The sequence below is a fragment of the Oncorhynchus masou genome, chromosome 12, assembly GCF_036934945.1.
Source record: "Oncorhynchus masou masou isolate Uvic2021 chromosome 12, UVic_Omas_1.1, whole genome shotgun sequence".
Lineage (NCBI taxonomy): Eukaryota > Metazoa > Chordata > Actinopteri > Salmoniformes > Salmonidae > Oncorhynchus > Oncorhynchus masou.
The window spans coordinates 60,779,123-60,798,871 of NC_088223.1; the positions used below are offsets into that span (position 1 = coordinate 60,779,123).

Below are 19,749 nucleotides of genomic sequence, written 5' to 3' on the forward strand. Positions count from 1 at the left end.
TAACTCAGTAAAATTGTTAATTATTTGTTCAGTATAAATGTGATTTCTGTCATTCTGAGCACCGTGGGTGGACACCCTAATGGGTTACACACCCAATGCGTAAATGTATGGTACATTTCTCAAATGGCCGGTAAATTTAAATCTTCCTGGTCACGTTGTCCCTGCCACGTTTTCCTACCGGAAATCCTGGTAAATGGAGATAAACAGTTGAAGTTGGAAGTTTACATACACTCAGGTTGGAGTCATTAAAACTAGTTTTTCAACCACTCCACAAATTTCTTGTTAACAAACTATAGTTTTTGCAAGTCCGTTAGGACATCTACTTTGCATGACACAAGTAATTTTTCCAACAATTGTTTACAGACAGATTAGTTCACTTATAATTCACTGTATCACAATTCCAGTGGTTCAGATGTTTACATACACGAAGTTGACTGTGCCTTTAAACAGCTTGGAAAATTCCAGAAAATAATGTCGTAGCCGTCATACCGCTCAAGAAAGAGATGCGTTCCTTCTGAATTTGTGGCGATTTGTGTACAGCACTGCTGCCCTTTTGACGTGGACTTCAGTTTGAAGAACAGGTGAAGTTTTCTTTCAAAGTGAAATCCAAAGTGCAACTTAAAATGCCTGGACCAGCATCAAGTGCAACTAATGTCGGTGCAGGGAGCCGATCCCCCAGCAAGACAGCAGCACCCCGTGCAGCAGGATCCACAGTCCGACAGAGGAAAGCAACGAGCAGTGGCACACGCAGTGCGGGCAGGACCACAGCGTCAGCGGGCGGCACAGGGGGCATGAGATGAACGTACTTTGTGCGAAAAGGGTAAATCAATCCCAGAACAACAGCAAAGAACCTTGTACCTAATTCCTCCAGCATCTTCACAAAAGTATCTATATCCACAGTAAAACAAATCCTATATCGATAACCTGAAAGGCCACTCAGCAAGGAAGAAGCCACTGCTCCAAAACCGCCATAAAAAAGACAGACTACGGTTTGCAACTGCACATGGGGACAAAGATTGTACTTTTTAGAGAAATTTCCTCTGGTCTGATGAAGGAAAAATAGAACTGTTTGGCCATCATGGCCATCGTTATGTTTGGAGGCAAAAGGGGGAGGGTTGCAAGCCAAGAACACCATCCCAACCGTGAAACACAGGGGTGGAAGCATCATGTTGTGGGGGTGCATTGCTGCAGGAGGGACTGGTGCACATCACAAAATAGATGGCATCATTAGGGAGGGAAATTATGTGGATATATTGAAGCAGCATCTCAGACATCAGTCAGGAAGTTAAAGCTTGGTCCAAATGGGTCTTCCAAATGGACAATGACCCCAAGCATACTTCTAAAGTTGTGTCGAAATGGCTTAAAGACAACAAAATCAAGGTATTGGAGTGGCCATCACAAAGCCCTGACCTCAATCCTATAGAAAATGTGTGGTCAGAACTGAAAAAAACGAGTGCGAGCAAGTAGGCCTACAAACCTGACTCGGTTACAGCAGCTCTGTCAGGAGGAATGGGCCAAAATTCACCCAACTTATTGTGGGGAAGCTTGTGGAAGGCTACCCAAAATGTTTGACCCAAGTTAAACAATTTAAGGGCAATGCTACCAAATACTAATTGAGTGTATGTAAACTTCTGACCCACTAGGAATTTGATGAAAGAAATAAAAGCTTAAATCATTCTCTCTGCTATTATTCTGACATGTCACATTCTTAAAATGAAGTGGTTATCCTACCTGACCTACGACTGGGAATTTTTACTCTGATTAAATGTCAGGAATTGTGAAAAACTGAGTTTAAATGTATTTGGTTAAGGTGTATGTGAACTTCCAACTTCTACTGTTTGGCTTTGTGGAAACGCTAACTCTATAAAGGTGCTACACACAGGATGTATTTTAATATTTGCATTTTAATTTCAGAATTTACATAATATATCTGGCGATAATATTGGAATGATAGTGTTTCACAGTATTACTTACCCACAATATTTGTGATATTTGCCTCTTGATTTCTCCCGCCGGAGCGGCATCTGTTGTCAAACTGGGAAAGCTGTTTTGACTTTGGCTGTGTTTTCTAGTGAAAATCTAAATTTTCTGGTTTCTAAAATTCTTCGCTGTTTGTTCAATTTCAGAGAACAAGCAATGGGTATCTAAATTCTTGTCTTATCTAAATTGTTGTGAAATACACTACATGACCAAAGTATGTGGACACCTGCTCGTCAAACATCTAATATGGAATTGATCCCCTTTTGCTTTAAACTGCTTAGGGCTGCAATCCTGTTAAACCTCTTGATACTACCCATCCCAGATCCGGGATCGTGAATACAGCCTCAGGCTCATTAGCATAACGCAACGTTAACGATTTCTGAAAATCGCAAATGAAATGAAAATAATATGCCTGCTCTCAAGCTTAGCCTTTTTTCTTAACAACACTGTCATCTCAGATTTTCAAAATATGCTTTTGAACCATAGCAAATCAAGCATTTGTGTAAGAGTATTGCAAGCTAGCTTAGCATTTTGCGTAGCATTTAGCACGCAACATTTTCACAAAAACCAGATAACCAAATAAATAAAAACATTTACCTTTGAAGAACTTCGGATGTTTTCAATGAGGAGACTCTGTTACATAGCAAATGTTCAGTTTTTCCTGAAAGAATCTTTGTGTAGGAGAAATCGCTCCGTTTTGTACATCACATTTGGCTACCGAAACGAACCGAAAATTCAGTCACCAAATCGTCAAACTTTTTCCGAATTAACTCCATAATATCGACCGAAACATGGCAAACGTTGTTTGGAATCAATCCTCAAGGTGTGTTTTCAGATATCTCTTCATTGATATACCGTTCATTATAAGCCTGCTTTCCCCTCAGAATCCCATGGAAAAATACCAGCAGCTGAAAATGACGCACCAATTTCGACGGAGGACACCGGGCAGACCTGGAAAATGTAGTCTCTTATGGTCAATCTTCCAATGATATGCCTACAAATACGTCACAATGCTGCAGACACTTTGGGGAAACGATAGATAGGGCAAGCTCATTCCTGTCGCATTCACAGCCATATAAGGAGACAATGGAAAACAGAGCCTCAAAAATCCTGCTCATTTCCTGGTTGCCGTTTCGTCTTGGTTTTGCCTGTAGCTCCTGTTCTAGGGCATTCACAGACAATATCTTTGCAGTTCTGAAAAATTCAGTGTTTTCTTTCCAAAGCTATCAATTATATGCATAGTCGAGCATCTTTTTGTGACAAAATATCTTGTTTAAAACGGGAACGTTTTTCATCCAAAAATGAAATATTGCCCACCGAGTTTCAAGATGTTAACGGGATCGATATGACAACAGCCAGTGAAAGTGCAGGGCGCCAAATTCAAAACAGAAATCTCATAATTAAAATTCCTCAAACATACATGTATCTTATACCGTTTTAAAGGTAATCTTGTTGTTAATCCCACCACAATGACCAACTTCAAAAAGGCTTTACAGCAAAAGCACCACAAATGATTGTTAGGTCACCACCAACTCACAGAAAAATTCAGCCATTTTTCCAGCCAAAGAGAGGAGTCACAAAAAACACATGGAGATCAAATGAATCACTAACCTTTGATCTTCAAAAGATGACGCTCATAGGACTTCATGTTACACAATACATGTATGTTTTGTTTCATAAAGTTCATATTTATATTTAAAAAATCTCAGTATACATTGGTGCGTTAATTTCACTTGTTCCAAAAACATCCAGTGATATTGCAGAGAGCCACATAATTTTACAGAAATACTCATTATAAATGTTGATAAATACAATTGTTAGACATGGAAATATAGATATACCTCTCCTTAATGCAACCACTGTGTCAGATTTCCAAAAAACTATACAGAAAAAGCAAACCATGCAATAATCTGGGACGGCACTCAGAAAAAAGAAAGAGAAATGATCCCATGTTGGAGTCAACAGAAATCACATTGTCAAAAGTAAGGGAATATTTATAATCTTCATCAGATTGGAATCCTAGTTCCACAATAAATGCATGATTTGTTCGATAATGTCCATTATTTATGTCCAAGTAGCTACTTTTGTTAGCGCGTTTAGTACACAAATCCAAACGCTCGTGCAGGTCCAGCCGAACGTCGGACGAAAACTTCAAAAAGTTATATTACAGATCGAAGAAACTTGTCAAACTAAGTATAGAATCAATCTTTAGGATGTTGTTATCATAAATCTTCAATAACGTTCCAACTGGAGAATTCCTACGTTTGTAGAATTCCTATGTCCATGTGAAATGCGCATGACCAGGACAGCTCCCATCCGGCTCCACAACACAGTAGAAGCCTCAGTCAAGTTTCTACAGATGGTTGACATATCCCACTGTGTATTCAATAGGGGCTGGGTTGAAAATCGACCAACCTCAGATTTCCCACATCCTGTTTGGATTTCTTCTTGGGTTTTTGCCTGCCATATGAGTTCTATGAGTGTTTCCTACTCCATACTAATAATAATATGCATATTAGCAACTGGGACTGAGGAGCAGGCTGTTTACTCTGTGTACCTCTGGGCACCTTTCATTCAAGCTACTCAAAACTGCCCCTGCAGCCATAAGAAGATAACAGCCTCAAGTCTTCTGGGAAGGCTCTCTACTAGATGTTGGAAAATTGCGGTGGGGACTTGCTTCCATTCAGCCACGGGCGTTAGTGAGATCAGGCAATGATGTTGGGCAATTAGGTGTGGCTTGTAGTCAGTGTTCCAATTCATCCCAAAGGTTTTCGAAGGGGTTGAGGTCAGGGCTCTGTGCAGGACAATCAAGTTCTTCCACCGATTTTCGTCAAACCATTTCTGTATGGACCTAGCTTTGTGCACGGGGGCATTGTCATGCTGAAACAGGAAAGGGCCTTCACCAAACTGTATCCCGTAAGTTGCAAGCACAGATGCTTCTAGAATGTCATTGTATGATGTAGCATTTCCCTTCACTGGAACTACGGGGCCTGGCCCGAACCATGAAAAACAGCCCCAGTCCATTATTCCTCCTCCGCTTTACATTTGGCACTATGCATTGGTGCAGTTAGCATTCTCCTTGCGTCCGCAAAACCCAGATTTTGTCCGTCGGACTGCAAGATGAAGAAGCCAGATGGTGAAGCTTGTTTTTGTCACACCAGGGAACACGTTTCTACTGCTCCAGAGTCCAATGGCGGCGAGCTTTACACCACTCCAGCCGACGCTTGGCATTCCACAAGGTGATCTTAGGCTTGTGTGCAGCTGCTCGGCCAGGTTCTTGTACTGACGTTGCTTCCAGAGGTAGTTTGGAACTCCGTAGTGAGGGTTGCAACTGAGGACAGACAATTTTTATGTGATCCACGTTTCAGCACTCGGTGGTCCCATTCTGTAAGCTTGTGTGGCCTACCACTTCGCAGCTGAGCCGTTGTTGCTCCTTGACATTTACACTTCACAATAACATTACCGCCTTGTATGGCAACTGCTCGGCATCTGACCGTAAGGCGCTACAGAGGGTAGTGTGAACGGCCCAGTACATCACTGGGGCCAAGCTTCCTGCCATCCAGGACAAATATAATAGGCGGTGTCAGAGGAAAGCCCATAAAATGTCAGACTCCAGTCACCCAAGTTAGACTGTTTTCTCTGCTACCGCACGGCATGCAGGACCGGAGCGCCAAGTCTAGGACAAATGCTTCTCAACAGCGTCTACCCCCAATCCATTAGACTGCTGAACAATTAATAAAAATCACAACAGGGCAATTTACATGGACCCCCTCCATTTTGTACACTGCTGCTACTTGCTGTTTGTTTGTTTTACCTATGCATAGTCACTTCGCCCCAACCAACATGTACAGATTACCTCAACTCCCCTGGACACTGACTCGGTACTGGTGCCCCCTGTATATCGCCTCGTTATTCTTATTGTGTTACTTTATTACTTTTTTTGCCAACTTGGTAAATATTTTCTTCTTGAACTGCACTGTTGGTTAAGGGCTTGTAAGTAAGAATTTCATGGTAAAGTCTACACTTGTTGTATTCGGCACATGAGATAAAGTATGATTTAACAAACTGACTTGTTGGAAAGGTAGCATTCTATGGCGGTGCCACGTTGAAAGTCGCTAAGCTCATCAGCGAGGCCAATCTACTGCCAATGTTTGTCTATGGAGATTGCATGGCTATGTGCTCAGCAGCGGGCTTGGCTGAAATGGCCAACTCCACTAATTTGAAGGGGTGTCCAGATGCTTTTGTATATAGTTTATTCGGAAAGTATTCATACCCTTCAAAGTTTTCCACATTTTGTTATGTATGTTACTGTATGGTGCATCTTATCAATAACAAACTATTGTTTTTACAGCTGGTGGAAACTGGAAAGTAACCAGCATCAAACAACTGTAAAACTTTTTTGTTTTGTTATTTGTTAGATATTTCACAGCGTTTTATTGGTACAATGATTCACTACACTATTCAGTGCTTGTTTACGCACAAACTGAAATTTAGTAGACATTGTAGAATTTTACCAACCAGGAAATGACAGAGCGATTTCCACTCGATAACGAGGCCACAAAGTCAGAACAGCTTCCCATTTTGACAATAGTTGCTGTTTCGGCGGGAGAAATCAGTTGGTGAATATCACACCTAATCACAACACGTGATTTAAGTAATCCTTTGAAACACTAGTGCAAGATAAATTTAGACATATATCTGAAATTACAATGCCAAAAGGCAAACTAATCCTACTGTATGTGTTGCATCTTCTAAAAAAAACAAAACAAAAAAAAACAACATTTTTTTTCTCACTGATATAAAATGTTTTCCTTATGTTTCCAAAACAAAACACGTATTGCTTGCGGTTCGGTTAATGTTTCGAGAAAGCGTTGGATCGCTTAACAAAATTCTTCCAGCAAGAAGATGCCTTCATCAATAGGCGCTTAAAGTAGTCAACGTCTATGAATGGGCTAGCATTAGGGTAAAATAGCTAGCTAGCCTATTGATTCGTGATAACTGAAGTAAAGGGACAGAGAAGGACAAGGATGGATATGTTCATATCATACCAGTAGCTATGGCATATCCACATACTTCGGAATTTAAACAAAGGTGTATAGCTTTCCAGAAAGAAACTTGTGAGGTATGCTGGATTTTTATTAATTTGGCTGTCATTCCTCTTAGCATTCCTCTTGGCACGAGCAAGCTCAATGTGCTGGTGACCAAACTGCATGGGTTCTTGGCTCATGCTCCAGAGGAAGATGACAACACACTGGTGACTGAAAGTCCTGAGGGTGAGAACTGTAATAAGTGCACCTTTAACTCAGTAGGTATAGCGGTGTTGTCTGGCCATTATTGTCTGCTGATTTTTAATTCACAGGTATAATGACCAAGGACTGTGTGGAGCCACACTCAACAGACCGAACCTCCCTTGAGGTATTGACATGAAAAATATCCGTATTGGCTGTTCTAGACCAAAGAGTATTTAGTATTGTTGCAGATCTAGAAGATGTAGTTATTACATATTTCTTGTTGAATACAGACCTCAACAGATGCCTTGAAGCAGTCCAGATGTGGTTCCAGGAGGTGGGCTTTCTTCTGATATTTTGAAATATGTGATAGTTTATGTATATGTTGTTTATGGACAGGAAACACATAAAAACATTATCCTCTAATGCAGAGGTTTTCAAACTTTGACTGGGACCCCAAGCCATTCCATATATTTGAACTATTCCTGAGTTAGCATGCCCAATTCAACTTGTCAAGTAATTACACACCCTTATTGAGGTCAATCAGGTGAGCTAGTTTAGGGCTCCAATGAAATTGTGAGATGTCTGGGGGGTCACTGAGGAGGTTTGAAAAACCACTGCTCTAATCGATGTCACTTGTTGTATTACAGAAAACCTTCCGTTGTGATTAAACACAGTGGACTGGATGAATCTGGTGCTTCAAATGAAAGTGATGATGACTGCTTGATCGTCAATTCAAACGGTTATCCTGATGTAACAAGATTGCCTAAAGGTTTGTTTTTCTGCTACTTCTTTCAATACTGTAAGGGGATATTAACACTGGAAATGCATAATGTATGACTGACTGGATTTATAAACAGAAAATGCCTTTGTTGCCATGCGTTTGTTTTTACATGTCTTATGCACAAAGTTACTGCACTGGTGAGGCCTGAGCCAGTGGAAAATGTCAGAGATGACTTCCGAGGTACAGAATTCCATTGTGGAAAATCTGGTCATCTGAGGAGAGTTTTTCCCAGGAGACGTGGAGGTGAGCTTTCATGAATTAATGAGTATGCATATCCATTACCCTAAAAGTGTGCCGCAGAATGACAATGAATTCATGTTTGTAATCAATCAAATCAAATTTGTACATGAGCAGATGTCACAAAGTGCTATACAGAGACCCAGCCTAAAACAGCAAGCAATGCAGATGTAGAAGCACGGTGGCTAGGAAAAACTCCTTATGAAGGCAGGAACCTGGGAAGGCAGGAACCTAGGGAAAACAGCAGGTCTGTGACAAGGTAGCACGTCCTGTGAATAGGTCAGGGTTCCATAGCCTCAGGCAGAACAGTTGTAACTGGAGCTGCAGTACGACCAGGTGGACTGGGGACAGCTAGGAGTCATCAGTCCAGGTAGTCCTGAGGCATGATCCTAGGGCTCAGGTCCTCCGGGAGTGGGGGAGAGAATTAGAGGGCACATACTTATATTCACACAGGACACTAGATGATAAGACAGGAGAATGACACCAGATATAACCCTAGCCCCCCCCCACCCACCACATAGACTATTGTAGCATAGATACTGGAGGCTGAGACCGCGGAAGTCGTCCGACGAGACCCCCGGACAGGGCCAACCAGGCAGGATAAAACCCTACCCACTTAGCCAAAGCACAGCCCCACACCACTAGAGGGATAGCAACAGACCACCAACTTACTACCCTGAGACAAGGCTGAGTATAGCCCATAAAGATCTCCTCCACCACACAAGCCTGAGGGGGTGCAAAACCCAGACAGGAAGATCACATCAGTGACTCAACCCACTCAAGTGATGCACCTCTCCTAGGGATAGCATGGAAGAGCACTAGTAAGCTAGTGACTCAGCCCCCATAATAGGGTCAGAGAATCCCAGTGGAGAGAAGGGCGCCGACCAGGCAGAGACAGCAAGGGCGGTTCGACACTCCAGTACCTTGCCGTTCACCTTCGGATCCCTGGGCCTGGTTAGCTTTGTAGGTTAGCAGTAAAACCTTTAAAATCAGCCCTTGCCTTAACAGGAAGTCAGTGTAGAGCGGAAGTTCTAGGCAAGATACTAGCAGTCATGTTTAGCACTAACTGAAGTTTATTTAGTGCTTTAGCCAGGTAACCCGAGAGTAGAGCTTTGCAGTCCTCTAATCTAGTAGTGACAAAAACATGGATTAGCTTTTCTGCATAATTTTTTTGGTAAATGTTATATTTTTGCATTATTACGAAGGTTGAAAAAAGATGTCCTATAAATATTCTTGATATGTTCGTCAAAAGCGAGATCAGGGTCGAGAGGAACGCTAAGGTCCTTCAGTTTTAATTGAGACGACTGTACAACCATCAAGATTAATTGTCAGATCCAACAGCAAATCTCTTTGTTTCTTGGGACCTAGAACAAGCATCTCTGTTTTGTCAGACTTTCAAAGTAAAACATTTGCCGCCATCCACTTCCTTATGTCTAAAACACAGGCTTCCAGGGTAGGCAATTATGGGGCTTCACCATGTTTCCTTGAAATGTACAGCTGTGTGTTGTCTGCATAGCAGTGAATGTTGACATGGTGTGCATCTCCAAGAGGTAGGGGTGTGTGTGTGTGTGTGTGTGTGTGTGTACAGTTGAACCTGGAGGTTTACATGCACCTTAGCCAAGTACATTTACACTCAGTTTTTCACAATTCCTGACATTTAATCCTAGTAAGAATTCCCTGTTTTAGGTCAGTTAGGATCACCACTTTATTTTAAGAATGTGAAATGTCAGAATAATAGTAGAGGGAATGATTTATTTCAGCTTTTATTTCTTTCATCACATTCTCAGTGGGTCAGAAGTTTGCATACACTCAATTAGTATTTGGTAGAATTGCCTTTAAATTGTTTAACTTGGGTCAAATGTTTTGGGTAGCCTTCCACAAGCTTCCCACAATAACTTGGGTGAATTTTGGCCCATTCCTCCTGACAGAGCTGGTGTAACTGAGTCAGGTTTGTAGACCTCCTGAAATAATCTGTCTGTAAACAATTGTTGGGAAAATTACTTGTCATGCACCGACTTGCCAAAGCTATAGTTTGTTTACAAGAAATTTCTGGAGTGGTTGAAAAACAAATTTTAATGACTCCAACCTAAGCATATGTAAACTTCCGACTTCAACTGTATGTTTGTGTGCGTATATGTGGTCCTAAAACAGAACCTTGAGGAACACTGAAACGTACAATTGATTTGTCAGAGGACAAACCATTAATAGAGACTGATATCTTTCCGATAAATAAGATCTAAACCAGGCAAGAACTTGTCTGTGTAGACCAATTAGGGTTTTCAATCTCTCAAAAAGAATGTGGTGATCGCTGGTGTCAAAAGCAGCACTAAGGTCTAGGAGCACGTGGACAGATGCAGTCTGACGCTATTAAAAGGTAATTTACCACCTTCACAAGTGCAGACTTAGTGCTATGATGGGGTCGAAAACCAGAGTGAAGCGTTTTCAAGATGGCGTTTTATCTTGTTGTGTCCTGTGTATATATCTTTTATCTTTGTGTATATTTTTATTAACCCCAACTTCAACATAATCTCCTGCACACGGCCTCACCCATCTTTACTTCAGAACCGGAACCCCCAACAGAAGCTAGACAGCTAACTAGCTAGTAGTCAGCTAGCCACTGCTAGCTGTCATCAGCTAAACTTTAGCCCGGACAACTCCTGCCAGTCTGCACAACGCGATTCAACCCAGTGCGTATCGGACTTCTTACTCTCCATAGCCCTGGATTCCTACTGCAAGCTCTGAACCACTTCACCTGGATCATCGGAGCTAGCGATTGGCTTCTTCTTCCTAACGTCTCTGTCACAAAGAAAGCACCAATTAGCCTGGAGCTAGCCTATGCTAGGCCCATCTCCTGGCTCGCTGAAGAGGTCCATCAGCCACTCCTTGGGCTACAATACCTATTTTGCCAATTGGCCTGGACCCCTTGTTATTGCCGATCCGGAGCCCCGCCAATCCATCATGACTGGACTACCAACGTATTCTGCCTGGGGGGGTTTTTCAACTGGCTCCCCCATCGTGATGTCCCCTGAATGCCCACTTGCTCTCTAGAACACACTGGACTGTTAGCTGAAGAGGTCCAAAAGCCAATTTTCTTGGGCTACAATACCTTTTTTGCCTATTGGCTAGGACCCTTTTTCTACACGGAGCCCTGCTGATCCATCACAACTGATCTGCCGACGTAACCGCGTGGGGCAACAACTGACTTCTTCCGTTCCGATGTCTAAGGCCCTTCTGCTAGCCTGCTTGCCCCAGCCTGCTAGCTGTCTGAATCGCTGTGTCTCCAGCTCGCCCAGTTACTCACTGGACCCAATGATCACTCCGCTATGCATGCCTCTCCCTAATGTCAATATGCCTCGTTCATTGCTGTTTTGGTTAGTTATTATTGCCTTATTTCACTGTAGAGCCTCTAGCCCTGCTCAATACGCCTTAGCTAACCCTTTAGTTCCACCTCCCACACTTTGGTGACCTCACCTGGTTTAAATTGTGTTTCTAGAGGCACTATCCCTCTCATCGTCACTCAATGCCTAGGTTTACCTCCACTGTATTCACATCCTACCATACCCATTTCTGTACAATATGCCTTGAATCTATTCTACCGTGCCCAGAAACCTGCTCCTTTTACTCTCTGTTCCAAAAGTACTAGACAACCAGTTCTTATAGACTTTAGCTGTACCATTCTCTTACTCCTCCTCTGTTTCTCTGGTGATGAAGAGGTTAATTCAGGCCCTGCAGTGCCTAGCTCCACTCATTTCCCAGGCGCTCTCATTTGTTGACTTCTGTAACCGTAAAAGCCTTGGTTTCATGCATGTTAACATTAGAAGCCTCCTCCTTAAGTTTGTTTTATTCACTGCTTTAGCACACTCTGCCAACCCAGATGTCCTAGCAGTGTCTGAATCCTGGCTTAGAAAGGCCACCAAAAAATCTGAAATTTCCATCCCTAACTATAACATTTGCCGACAAGATAGAACTGCCAAAGTTCTTTTTTACTATCCAGTTCTGTGCCCAAACAATTTGAGCTTCTACTTTTAAAAATCCACCTTTCCAGAAACAAGTCTCTCACCGTTGCCGCTTGCTATAGACCCCCTTCTGCCCCCAGCTGTTCCCTGGACACCACATGTGAATTGTTTGCCGCCCATCTATCGTCAGAGCTTGTACTGTTAGGTGACCTAAACTGGAACATGCTTAAAACCCCGAACATCCTACAATCTAAGCTTGATGCCCTCAATCTCACACAAATTATCAATGAACCTACCAGGTTCAACCCCAAGTCCGTAAACATGGGCACCCTCATATATATCATCTGAACCAACCTGTGCTCCAAATACACCTCTGCTGTCTTCAACCAGGAACTCAGCGATCAATGCCTCATTGCCTGTGTCCATAATGGGTTTGCGGTCAAACTATCACCCCTGATCACTGTCAAACGCTCCCTAAAACACTTCAGCGAGCATGCCTTTCTTATCGACCTGCTCCGGGTATCCTGGAAGGATATTGACCTCATTCCGTCAGTAGACGATGCCTAGTTACTTTTTAAAAGTACTTTCCTCACCATCTTAAATAAGCATACCCCATTCAAAAATCGGACGTCCTGTTGTCCGAACCTCTGGCAGTCTCTGGGGGTGCCACAGGGTTCAATTCTCGGGTCGACTCTTTTTCTCTGTATACATCAATGATGTCGCTCTTGCTGCTGGTGATTCTATGATCCACCTCTACACAGACGACACAATTGTGTGTACCTCTGGCCCTTCTTTAGACACTGTGTTAACTAACCTCCAGACGAGCTTCAATGCCATACAACACTCCTTCCGTGGCCTCCAACTGCTATTAAATGCAAGTAAAACTAAATGCATGCTCTTCAACCGATCGCTACCCGCCCGCCCGACTAGCATCACTACTCTGGACGGTTCTGACTTAGAATACGTGGACAACTACAAATACCTAGGTGTTTGGTTAGACTGTAAACTCTCTGTCCAGATTCACATTAAGCATCTCCAATCCTAAATTAAATCTAGAATTGGCTTCCTATTTCGCAACAAAGCATCCTTCACTCACGCTGCCAAACACCCTCGTAAAGCTGACTATCCTACCGATCCTTGACTTCGGCAATGTAATTTTACAAAATAGCCTCAAACTCTACTCAGCAAACTGGATGTAGTCTATCACAGTTCCATCTGTTTTGTCACCAAAGCCCCATATACTACCCACCACTGCGACCTGTATGCTGTCGTTGGCTGGCCCTCGCTTCATATTCGTCACCAAACCCACTGGCTCCAAGTCATCTACAAGTCTTTGCTAGGTAAAGCCTCGCTTTATCTCAGCTCACTGGTCACCGTAGCAACACCCATCCATAGCACGTGCTCCAGCAGGTATAGCAACTCCTTTGGCAGCCTTCCAGTTCTCTGCTGCCAATGACTGGAACAAACTGCAAAAATCACTGAAGCTGGAGACTCATCTCTCTCCCTCACTAACTTTAAGCACCAGCTGTCAGAGCAGCTCACAGATCACGGCATCTGTAAATAGCCCATCCAAGTACCTCATCCCCCATACTGTTATTTATCTCTACTTGCACACTCATCTTCTGCACATCCATCACATTGCCACTATGGCCTATTTATAGCCTTCCTCCCTTATCCTACCTCATTTGCACACACGCTATATAGACTTTTTCTATTGTATTATTGACTGCATGTTTGTTTATTCCATTACTGCCACTTTAAGTGAGTTTGGTACACATCCGGAGGATAGGGTGCAATTTACTATGTTCCACATAGGAGGGCCAAGCACAGGAAGTAGCTCTTTTAGTAGTTTAGTTGCAATATGGTCCAGTATGCAGCTTGATGGTTTAGAGGCTCTTACTATTTTCATGAATGTGCCAAGAGATACAGGATTAAAAAACTTGAGTGTCTCCTTGATCCTAGATCCTGGCAGTTCTGTGCAAACAACTGAGCATTGGAGAAATATGCCGATTCAAAGAGGAGTCCATAATTTGATTTCTAATGATCATGATCTTTTCATGGAAGAAGTTCATGAATTCATCACTGCTGAAGTTGAAAGCCATCCTCTCTTGGGGAATGATGCTTTTTCTTAGCCAGCCTAAAACCCCAAAGAGCAAGCAATGCAGACTTGGAAGCATTGGTTGATCGATTGTGTGTTTTGTAGGAGGTGAACACTTGGAGATTGTTAGCTGTACAGCCTGTGGCCAGCAAGTTAACCACTTCCAGAGGGACTCCTTCAATCAGCATCCGGTACTCAAAGTACTTATTTGCAAGGTGAGGTGAACCTGGGTCTGTCAAAGATTGGGACAATTATAGTGAACACAAATATAAATGCAACATGCAACAATGGCAAAGATTTTACTGCATTACAGTTTATATAAGGAAATAAATAAATTTAAATAAATAAATAAAGCCCTAATCTATGGATTTCACATGACTGGGAGTCTATATGTTGGTCAGAGATACCTTAAAAGAAAACCACTCAGTATCTGGTGTGACCACCATTTGCGTCATGCAGCGTGACACATCTCCTTCGCGTAGAGTTTATCAGGCGGTTGATTTTGGCCTGTGGAATGTTGTTCCACTCCTCTTTTAATAGCTGTGTGAAGTTCCTGGATATTGGCATGAATTGGAACACGCTGTCAATCCAGAGCATCCCAAACATGCCCAATGTCTGGTGATTATGCAGGCAATGGAAGAACTGGGTCATTATCAGCTTCCAGGAATCGGGAACAGATCCTTACGACATGGGGCTGTGCATTATCATGCACGACAATGGCCCTCAGGATCTTCCCATGGTATCTCTGTGCATTTAAATTGCTGTCTATAAAATTCTATTGTTTGCTGTCCGTATCTTATGCTGCCCATACCATAACGCCACCACGGGGCACTCTGTTCACAACGTTGACATCAGCAAACCGCTCACCCACACATCGCCATACACGTGTTCTGTGGTTGTGAGCCAGTTGGATGTTCTGCCAAATTCTCTAAAATAACATTAGAGGAGGCTTATAGTTGCCAGAGAATTTAATGTTAATTTCGCTACATCTGTTGGACATTCCTGCAGTCAGCATGCCAATTGCACACTCCATCAACTTGAGACATCTATGGCATTGTGTTGTGACAAAACTGCACATTTTAGAGTGGCTTTTTATTGTCCCCTGTGTAATGATTAGGGCTGTCCCCGACAAAATCAAAAATCTTGGTCGTCCGAAAGTTGTCTGTTCAATTGCTCAACATTTTTAAACATGTATTTTCCGTATATAGACACACCCTATATGTTTTAATAAAATAAACTATATACATTGAGTTTGCTTTAAGCTTACGGTTGGATTCCTCGAGGGCGGCAGAGATCTCGATAACCAGAAGAAGAAAAAAATTAACCTGACCCAACTTTTCTCCTCCCGCTCCTGCTGGCTTTCACATTCTGCCATTACACTCCTGAAGTTGCCGGTAATGGGCTACATTTCTCATGTGGAATGCCAATTTATCTTACCATTTCTACTGATCTGCGTGCCAGTTATGGTTTTCATATGCACATTTTAGTGAAACAGTTTAATTTATAATAATGTCTTCATATCATTGTCATGTGGTTAATCAACATTCAATCTAAATGAAAATGATAAAAACATAAAAAGTTACTTCTATTGCCATTGCCAACTACTTTAAAAAAGCCTACATAAAGCCAACAAATAAAAACATTGTGCCTGCAGGTAGAACATTTTTTTTCTTAGAAATCAGATACACACTGCCTGTTTGCAACAAACTTGAAACATTGTATCAATTATTAACTTGGGGTTCACCTGAGCTGAGTACTAGCACCTCAAATGCTCTACTGCTTGAACTCATGTTCCTCTTATAGAATATTAGCTCTAAAGTATTGTGGTGCTAAAATGAGTACCAGAACCTATTTCAGTCCAAGTCCAGCACTGACATTTCCACTGGATCAGAGCAGAGCATGACATTTTTCCCTTTCATGCTGAGTGGTTATCGAAAGGGAGAGCACTGGAAATATTTTCAAATACATTGAGGAACTATTGTCATTCTCAATGGATAGAAAACATTGAGGTGAAGAAAACATTACTTTGAGGAGCTCCACAGGTCATTAGTTGTGGCACATTAAGCCAATCATAAATGTGCCGTTTGGGGATCCGATTAGTATTTCTATGCCTGCATTTGTGCGCAGGCCACTTCTGTGTATGCGTCCTTACTCAACATTGACAGGGGTGTTCCAAACAAAAGACTATGACTAAATTGACAGAACTCGTAAATGGAATTAAATAAACCGAAAGTTGTTTCTCAAAAGTATGGCATAGGTTATGGACTTTGTAAATAATATGTCCACTCCGACGAAAGACTGGAATAATATTGAATGCATTAAAAGAAATGACCGTAACCAAAGTAACAAACGTTAGATTAGGAATTAACGGTTAATTTACTACTGGTGATATGTCATGGGGAGTTGATATACACTAATAATCAAATGCAAACAATTCACACAATGAAGATATGAAACAGTGAATGCACAAATTGGTGGGAGAGTGCATTGTGCATCTGGGCGCATGGTCAATCACACGTCTGCATTGGCCATGCAGGATTTATAGTGATATGGCCTCCACAGACGTCAGGGCATTCATACTTCTTGCGCTTTGCGGAGCAGGATGTGCTGTCCCCACCTAGCGTCAACCCATGTCAATGGGGAGCTATACAGAGCCCTCTGCATTAAAACATTTGGGAGGCTCATGGCGATGTGGTACAGAGCTCGATTTGGCCTCCGCATGCCTCTGGAGGCTCTGCAATTGTCACACCTGCTATATGGAGCCGCCGACCACCCAGTATAACTTTTAGTCCAAGACTCCAATGGATTTGTTCACTGAGATGGGCGCATATATACACTTGTTACTGCTCAACTAAAACAATCTCTGTCGACCAACAGCCTAACGACCAAACAATCGACCAGTCAACAAATTGGGGTCAACCCTAGTAATGATCATGCTGTTTAATCAGCTTCTTCATATGCTACACCTGTCAGGTGGATGGATTATCTTGGCAAAGGAGAAATGGTCACTAAATGTAAACAAATGTGTGCACAACATTTTGGGGAAATAAGCTTTTTGTGCATATGGAACATCTCTGGGATATTTTATTTCAGGTCATGAAACATGGGACCAACACCTACATGTTGCATTTATATTTTTGTTCAGTGTGTCATTTTCCAAAAATATTTTGTTGAACTCAGCTACATTTTTGGAGGCTTTGTCCTTATTGTCTTATTTTCTCAGTCTTGTTTCAAGTATTACTCAAGTGATGACATCAGCAAGGATTGTGATGGCATGGATGAACAGTGCAGGTACGATGGGGTGGTTCTCCAAAACAAAAAGATGCTGCAAGCAAATCCTGAGACGTTAAAAAACATACAGGTTATTACGTCAATCATTACTTCAAACTACTATATTTGCTTCTTACAGATGGTGTGCAGAGGGGGGAAACCTGATCTGCTGCGACTTTTGCCCCAACGCCTTCTGTAAGAAATGCATTTTGCGTAATCTGGGGCGAAAGGAGCTGTCTGGCATCCTAGATGAGGAGAGTAAGTGGTACTGCTACGTATGCAGCCCAGCGCCTCTTCTAGACCTGGTCGTCGCCTGTGACAACGTTCTTGACAACCTGGGGAGTTTGTGGCAAGACCACCGCAAGAGGGGCAGCGGTGATGGCAAATCTGGACATTGTGACTCCCATCCCAGGCATTCTCAAAACATTCCCACGGGTCATTGGAACCATAGTGGCATGGATGGTCATGTGGTGTTCAACTACAACACCCTTCAAATTCCAGAGGAGATGGCCAAAAAGGCAAAAAACCTTGTGGACTCTACAAACACTGTAAACACAACTTTCGTGAAATTCATTCAAGGTGGAATGGATTTTAAGCGACAATACTTGAAGACTTTCCAGTCAGTACTAAAGGGTCTAAAGACGTCCCACACAGCTCTGGAGGAAGCCCTTTGGGAGGAGTTCAAAGAGATTGGTCTGCCAAAAGATGGGGGAAACTTCATTTTTGGTACTGATGCACCTCAACAAGCACAAGAGGGTTGTGTGGAAATGGACATTGTTGATAAAAATTGCCTGCATTACTTAAAGAAAATTGCATCTGAACATTTGGAAGAGAATGATTCAGACTCTAAAGGCTTTACGGATGATGAAAGGCCTTTGTCCTCAAGTGAAATGAAAGGTGTCCTTGGCACAGAGATAATACCCCGTCGAGGTAGAGGCAGGCCACGGAAAAACTCCAAACCCGGAGAAGATCCTTCCAACATGACAAAACAACTGGTGGTGCAACTTACACCTGTCCCTGTTGAAAAACAGCCACCCTCTGGCCCCCCAGAGTTGGAGGTGGAGGAAAAAAAGGAGTTGGAGGAAGAAATAAAAGAAAAAGTGGATGAACGTAAGGGGAACTGTGAATCTATTGAACCTGCAACAGAAGGGGAGTATGAATCTGCTGAGGAGGGAAACGAATCTCTGGTGCTGGAACTGGAAGATGAACCAGAGAATAGACGCTCACCTCGGGTAAAGACCACGCCCTTACGCAGGCCAGGTGAGGGCAAGACCAAGTCTACCCCCTCAGGCGCTGACAGTGAGGGTGACTCCGACCCTGATACCAGCCCCAATGTTGAAGTGCCTCAAGGAGCTGATGAGGGAGGGCTTGGGAGAGGAATTGAAGACTCGGACTCCGATGAGGTCCCTGCTGTCCTTCAGCGGGCAGCCATGGCTCCCAGTTCAGACGAAGCCGGGAGTGACGATGGAGACCATCGGAGCGTGACCAAGAAATGCCTCTTCGGCCTGAAGAAGAACACTGCCCTCTCTCCAGAAAGAGTGGTCCGCAAACGCAAGGTGCAAGACCGCTCCTCTGACTCCGACTCCTCCAGTGACAATCCAGACCTGCAGAAGGAGATCAAGACTATGAGCAGACCCAGGGGGAGGCCTCGGAAGGTTAAGAGAGAGGATGAACCTACCCCCAGCAAGAATAGTCCACAACATAGGCCCCCGGGCAGACCTCGGAAGGTCAAGAAAGAAAATGAATCTGCATTCAGCAAGGAGGGTAATACCCAGGTAACCAAGCCTAAAAGCACACCTCGGTCCCAGCAGAAAACAAAGCAGTCGCCATCCTCTTCCAGTCAAGAAGAGGGAGACCAGGATTCTGAGTCTAGTGACGACAGTGGTGACCAGAAGATTAAGCCTATCACTGAGGAGGTGGCCTTACTGGGGTCAGCAGCTTTCCACCAGTCATCTGGTGAGTTGGTCTCTCACTTTCTCTACACTTTTGAGGTAAACCACTGCATTCATGAGCTGTATTTCAACCCTTTTCAGGTAGCCGTGTAGATTTTATCACTGGCAAATGTTGAACTGACTTTTTTTTTTTTTTTTTGTACTCTTAACCTGTAGGCGATGAAGAGCAGACCCGGTCTGGGCCTTCTTGGGAAGCAGAAGATGATGACGATCCAGAAAATAGGTATGGTTCCGAACAAACGGA

The 19,749-nt window shown here is 43.0% G+C and overlaps 1 protein-coding gene across 1 annotated transcript in view; it reads left to right on the forward strand.

The window, feature by feature from the left end:
• Positions 1-19,749, forward strand: part of LOC135550546 (transcriptional regulator ATRX-like) — a 44,999-nt gene that overhangs the window by 3,090 nt on the left and 22,160 nt on the right. The window contains exons 2-10 of the mRNA XM_064981467.1: positions 7,144-7,253; positions 7,340-7,395; positions 7,502-7,545; positions 7,859-7,980; positions 8,119-8,235; positions 14,389-14,498; positions 17,507-17,574; positions 17,693-19,509; positions 19,662-19,728. Of these exons, the coding sequence (XP_064837539.1) occupies positions 7,144-7,253; positions 7,340-7,395; positions 7,502-7,545; positions 7,859-7,980; positions 8,119-8,235; positions 14,389-14,498; positions 17,507-17,574; positions 17,693-19,509; positions 19,662-19,728 (2,511 nt within the window). The remainder of the gene's footprint in view (positions 1-7,143; positions 7,254-7,339; positions 7,396-7,501; positions 7,546-7,858; positions 7,981-8,118; positions 8,236-14,388; positions 14,499-17,506; positions 17,575-17,692; positions 19,510-19,661; positions 19,729-19,749) is intronic.